The sequence below is a fragment of the Cornus florida genome, unplaced genomic scaffold, assembly GCF_030987335.1.
Source record: "Cornus florida cultivar Cherokee Brave unplaced genomic scaffold, ASM3098733v1 CherokeeBrave_3.0.0_Hap2_Chr08, whole genome shotgun sequence".
Taxonomy (NCBI): Eukaryota; Viridiplantae; Streptophyta; class Magnoliopsida; order Cornales; family Cornaceae; genus Cornus; species Cornus florida.
Window position 1 is genome coordinate 46,356,435 of NW_026775578.1, and position 6,821 is coordinate 46,363,255.

Consider the following 6,821-nt stretch of genomic DNA (forward strand, 5'->3'; position numbering starts at 1 on the left):
ACCAGAGAGCAGCAGAGATCGAACGGGAAATAGAACGTCTCAAGATGGAATTGACTGGAACTGCCCGATCAAGAGAAGGACTCGCTATTCAGATGAAGGAGATTTATCAAAAGAATGTGGAAATTGATCAGCAGAGAGAATCGGTCTCAAAAGAAATTCCTCGACTGAGGGCTGAGAAGGCCAAAGAGGATGAAAAAATGGCCATGTCTAAGAAAGAGTGGGATGAGCTCAGGAGTCATTTTGTTTATCTGCAAAGAAAATGATAGGTAATGATTCTTATAAACTTTTGTACTCAATGAAAACAACGAATGAAATGCATGTCTCTATGGCTTCTAGTTATTTAACCATCTTTGGTTTTATTCTCCATTGTCTCCCACATTGTAGGATAATAAGTTTTTAAGTATCGGCCATTAATCGGTCGAGGGTGTATTTCCCCGTCAAGATCTTACAAATGATATGCGCCTCCTTTTAAGACTTTGTAAACCATAAATGGACCTTCCCAATTTTGTGACCATTTTCCATATTTTCGATCATTCACACCCATTGGGAGGACAGTCTTCCAAACCAAGTCACCTTCACCGAAGATTTTGGCCCTAACACGCTTGTTATATGCCCTTGTTACTCGCCTTTTCTGAACTTGTATGTGGTCAAGAGCCCTTAACCTTACTTCGTCTAGGTCCTCCAATTCGATCAACATAGACTCATTATATTCAGCAGGGGTCAAATTGTTTTGCAATGCAAATCTCATTGACCGCACAGTTACTTCCATAGGCAAAACTGCATCATGACCATAGGTGAGCATGAATGGAGTCACACCTGTGCTTGACCGTTGAGAAGTCCTATATGCCCAAAGTGCTTCTGATAACAGTTCATGCCACACCATAGGGTTATCTTCCACCATTTTTTCAATGATGCCTTTTAGCGTCTTATTAGACGACTCGGCTTGACCATTTCCTTGTGCAAAGTGAGGGGTTGAGTTTAGGAGCTTGATCCCGTACTCTGCTGCAAATGCCTGCACTTCTTGGGCGACAAGGGCTGAACCTCGATCAGTTGTGATTGATTCTGGGATCCCAAATCTATGAATAACATGTTGTTTAATAAACCGAATCACATCTTCTTGGTGCACTGACTTCATGGGCACCGCTTCGACCCACTTGGTAAAGTAGTCAGTTGCCACAATGACAAAACAATGTTGTTTAGAAGAAGGTGGATAAACTTTCCCTATCAAATCCATAGCCCATCCTCTAAAAGGCCATGGTTTTATGATTGGTTGTAATTCAATCGCCAGGGCTCTATGGATTGGCCCATGCCTTTGATACGCTTGACATCCTTTGGCGTATGTGATACAATCTTTAAGCATCCCGGGCCAGTAATAAGCATACCTTCTAATCAGCCACTTCATTTTTATTCCAGCTTGGTGAGCACCACATATCCCTTCATGGGTCTCTCCCATTACTTTCATGGCTTCCTTCTTACTGACACACCTTAAGAGTAGGTCATCTTTGATGCTTTTCCTGAATAGGTCTCCATCAATCATCACAAACTTAAGAGCTTTGATTTTTAGCTTCTTGTCAGCCTTAGGGTCTGGATTTTTGAGAAAATCGACGATCGGTGTTCTCCAATCATTCTCTTCCATATCGTCTTCCACCTCGATTGCAAAGACCTCCGCCAACAATTCTTCCCTCGCCTTAACTGAGGGTAATGATCTTCTCTTTATTCTGATCAAATTCTCCATTATTCCTTCTGGCACCCTAACGCCAGATGCTATTTGAGCCAAATCATTGGCCTCTTTATTATGCAATCTATAAACATGCTTGACCTTTACCTCTGCAAATTCTTGTAGTAATTGCATGGCTATAGAGTGGAATGGTTTGAGGTGCCAACTTTGGCACCTGAAATTGCTGGACAACTGACCGATCACCAAACTTGAATCACCTATGATTTCAACGGTCTGTGCCCCCATTTCTAAGAGTATTTCAAGACCAATAATCAGAGCTTCATATTGTGCTTGATTGTTAGAACATTTGAAATCTAGAAAGAAAGAATATGTTGTTTTCCTGCCATTTGGTGCAATTATTACAACTCCAGCTCCCCCGACATCATTTGCGCTGGATCCGTCAAAAATTAGAGTCCAAGGAGTTAGTTGAATAGCATATAACTCCATTGCATCATAGACTCCCGGATCAACATCCAAGCATGGATGGTCAGCTAGGAAATCAGCAAGTGCTTGGCCCTTCACGGCCCTTTGAGGCACATATTGGAAACTGAATTCCATAAGGGCCAAGGACCACTTGCCTATTCGTCCAGAAATTATTGGACGAGAAAGCATATACTTAATTAAGTTAGTGGCACAAATCACATAAACTAAAACAGGTAGCATATATATTCTCAATTTGTGAGCAGCAAAATACAAAGCAAGACACATTTTTTCGATTGGCGTATATCGACGCTCAACCGGTGTCAAAATACGACTAAGGTAATACACCGTCTGTTCTTTCCCTACTTTGTTATCCTGGGCTAACAAACTTCCGATTGACTCATCCACAGCTGAAATATATAACTTCAGCGGCTGTTTCTTCCTAGGTGGCATAAGGACAGGAGGGTTGGCAAGATATTCCTTGATTGATTCAAACACATGTTGGTGATGCTTTTCCCATCGAAAGTCTTCCTCTGATTTGAGATTTAAGAGCGGAGAAAAGGTATGGATCTTTCCAGCACGATTTGAAATAAATCTTCCCAAGTATGTGACTTGACCAATTAGTCTTTGTAACTCCTTCTTGTTGCGAGGTGGTTGAGCTTCGATGATCGCCCTAGCTTTATTCTTGTCGACCTCGATACCCCTCCGATGCACCAAGAACCCTAGAAAATTCCCAGCTGTCACTCCAAAGGCCCATTTAAGTGGGTTCATCTTCAAACCATGGGTTCTCATTCTCTCAAATGATCTCCTCAAGTCGGCCAGATGTTTCGCCTTTGTCGCTGATTTCACCACCACGTCGTCAATGTATACTTCCATGAATTTCCCAATCATGTCATGGAAGATTGCATTCATAGCTCGTTGATAAGTGGCTCCGGCATTCTTCAAACCAAAGGGCATCACCACCCATTCGAAAGTGCCTATGGCTCCCGGACATCTAAATGCCGTTTTGTTAACATCATCCTTTGCTATGAATATCTGGTTGTATCCTGAATGACCGTCCATGAATGACAGAATCTCATTCTTGGCGGCCGCATCAATCAATTGATCGGCCATGGGCATTGGATACTCATCTTTTGGAGTAGTTAAATTTAAATTCCTGAAGTCTACGCACACCCTAATATTTTCATTCTTCTTAACTACGGGAACGATGTTGGATAGCCAATCGCAATACCTTGTGGTCCGGATGAATCCTGCTTTGAGCAACCTCTCAATTTCCTCCTTCACTGTCATAGTCACTTCTGTTGACATACGTCTAGGCGCTTGCTTGAACGGTCTAAAACCTTCTTTTATAGGTAGTCGATGCTCGACTCGCTGCCTTGGTAATCCCGGCATCTCAGTGTAATTCCAAGCAAAACAATCCTTATATTCTCTAAGCAACAAGATCAGTTCAGCTTTAAAGTCAGGTTCTAAAAGATCACTTATGTAGGTTAGCCGAGACTCTTCTTCTGCTCCCAAATTGATCTCCAACAAGGGATCCTGAACATCGGCTTTCAGATCCTCTAGCTTAGCTGGAGCTGCATCTAGCTCTTCTAGCTGAATAACATCTTGACAATCCCCTGACTCACCTTCTTCTATAATTTCGGCCATATTGGCCGACATATCACTCCACAACATTGCCCGTCTTTTGGCAAGATATGCTCTCAGCCGTGCCATGTTAGCTTTAAATGCTAGCATTCTCTCCTTCTCCTTTTGGGCTTGGTCCATTAACAACCTGTTGTTCATCAACTTCAACTATCGGCCTCGGTTCGCAGATAACACTTGGCCTTGATAGTTCCTTGAATAAATCGGATAAGTCTCCGTCTGTCAGATTTTTCCTCATCGTCGCTGTAATACCCCTAATTTTAAAAAGGATAGTCTCGGTATTTTTAAAAAAAAAATTATTTTAATTGCATTTAATTTTTTAGTTGATTTCTTGGCAAATTGTTTACTTGTTTAATTGATTTAATTATTTGTTAAATGTGTTAATTGATTTAATTATTTAAATGAAATTGTGTGTGATGATGTGTATTTATTTAGGAATTTAATTGTTTTATTTTATTTTTATTTTCATATTTTTAAGGAATTGGATATGAATAGTAGTAATGGACCAACCAATTGGGCTCCATGGACTACTTGGATAAGGGGTTTAATGGGATGGATAATTACCTATGTATATGTATATTTAATAAATAAATAAATAAATAAATATATATATATATAAGGAAAGTCATATATATTTATATATTACATATAAAAAGGATTACACATAGATTATACGTAACATATATTTAAGTTACCTTTTTAGTATTTAAATTTTATTTTATTTTATTTTAGTTTGTCTTGGAATGGGAAAAAGATTAGGGTTATGTTAGTTGCCTATAAATATATAACTATAGGATTGGGAAAGAGGTTAGAAAATATATCACGTACTATATTTTAGAGAGAGAAAGAAGGAAGAGGAAAAGGAAGAAGGAGGTTAGGGTTTTTATCAAATTCCTAAAGGCAAGTTCTAATTCTTCTCTTCTCCTTTGATTCGTACCCTATGCATGCTAGATTAATTCTAGGTTCTTTAAATAAATTAATTGAATCTAATTACATGAATTTATTTGGAAATTGTATTTCATGTTTTAATAATGGGTTTTAATTAATCTGTTATGCCGAACTGGCATTATTGGTGGCCTTGATTTTTAATTTAATTTAATTTATTTTACTTGAATTAATACTCGCATGTGTCAGTATTGTGTATATATATATGAAATCAAAATTTGTTCATGCTTAAAGAATGCACACGAAAAGAGGGAAAATTAATGAACCAGTTTATATATTAATCGGTGTATGCATATATAGGTAAAGTCATAAGGTGTTTTTGCATAATTTGTGCGCGCCGAACGAGGAAACCATTGATAAGGGATTTAAATAAAAATCAGACTATGATTTAAAGGATAATGAGACTTTTTGTTTTGTCATGCACGCCGAACGAGGAAGAACAGCTTAGGAATGTTTCAGTTTATCTCATTGTATTTGCAATTGAAATTTCACTTCCTTTCTAATACATACACGCGGCACGAGGATGGAAAGGTCAGCTTAGAACAATTTGATATTGTGAGAAATTGTTAGAAAGGAATCTGGTATATTACAAAAATTAGTTATGCATTAAATATTTTAAAAGTTAGACTAATTAATGTTGGATATTAAACTGAGGCTATTGTTTTGTTATTAAGGAATTTTGTATTAAATATTTATTTATTTAATAGATTCATTAAGAATTGAAGTGCATAATTTAAGTTTACATGTTAAGTATGGGTTTAATTGTAAAAGGATAAATTAATTAAACATGGTTGGGTTAAATTATTTTAATCAATTGTTTAGATTTAAATTAATTTAAACAAGGCATGGAGATGTACAATTTAGTGGAGTTGCATGTTAATTTCTTGTGATGTAAATTAAATGCATGCCACTTAGAGTTGATGTTTTGCTCAAGTAAATGCAAAGGATGTGTATATGATTTTTATCATATTTATTTGGATTGTTATATGTAAACATTATTGACATTATCCTTGGATTTGAAATTTTTATTTGATTATGATATGGATTAATGCACCATTATGGGATTGGGGCATATTAGGGACGGATTAACTTAAGAGTTAAGTCCTACCTATTTTAAATAAGGGAACGGATTAACCATAGTGTTAAGTCCTACTTATTCGTGTCAGGTCAACGGAATAGTTGGATGACATATTATTAAAATAATAATTGGATAGTTTATTTTGATGATTGGATAGGACGGATTTTATATATATAATTATACGCCATGATATGAGCTTAAGTCTCAGGATCAGTGGTTAGGGTGCGTATATTGCTAGGGATGTGTAGCTAGATATAGCGTAGTTGTGTACCCTGGTAGGTCTAGGTACTCATGCCCACTATATGTGCGTTTTGCATGTTACCTACTATTCAGGTTGAGACAACTCTATAGTCTAGTGAGGTTCCTTTAGTGTGTATATATCTATTCATGGACTATTTAGTTATTGTTGAATTAATTAAGATGTGTACGTGTATCGGGTCTCTGTTTGGGATGTAGTAGATTAGAACTTGTATGTGGGCCTGACCCACTATTATTTTTCAGGTGTTCGTCAGTTCCAGTCTTAGAGATTGTTCGTGCCAAGCAGAGACAGTCATTCACTCTTCCGACTCTACGTAGGACTCTTCTTCATGGTTTAATTATTAGTTTTATTTCAGTTCAGTATTTCAGTTAGGATATTGTTAGGGGTCCACAATATGGATTCCCGAGTTGTAGTTTAATTAATTACTAGTATCCGAGGATTGGAGGATTTTATTATTGGATTTTTAATTATTATTTATTTGAGAATTTTAAAATAGGGGTTTATTATTTAGTTTCCTTCAGCTTATTATTTATTTATTTTTAATTCATCTTGTATTCCAATGCTTGTTTAAATATTAATTGTTTGATATCCCTCGGATCTGTGCTCGGACTTGATCACCCGTGGCTCTAGAATCGAGGGGTATCACAGTCGCCTTCTCATGCTTGCCATACTTGTTACAACCAATAAGCCTCACAGGACCCATTTCCTCCTCATATAAAACTGCATCCGCCACATGGACCCGAGCTTCGAAAGGCTTATTG

At 37.3% G+C, this 6,821-nt stretch overlaps 1 protein-coding gene across 1 annotated transcript; it reads right to left on the reverse strand.

The window, feature by feature from the left end:
- Positions 1-445: 445 nt before the first annotated feature.
- Positions 446-3,850, reverse strand: LOC132270176 (uncharacterized). Its single transcript, XM_059771375.1, has one exon. The coding sequence runs from the start codon at positions 3,848-3,850 to the stop codon at positions 446-448; it is 3,405 nt and encodes a 1,134-aa protein (XP_059627358.1).
- Between the last annotated feature and the right edge of the window lie 2,971 nt (positions 3,851-6,821).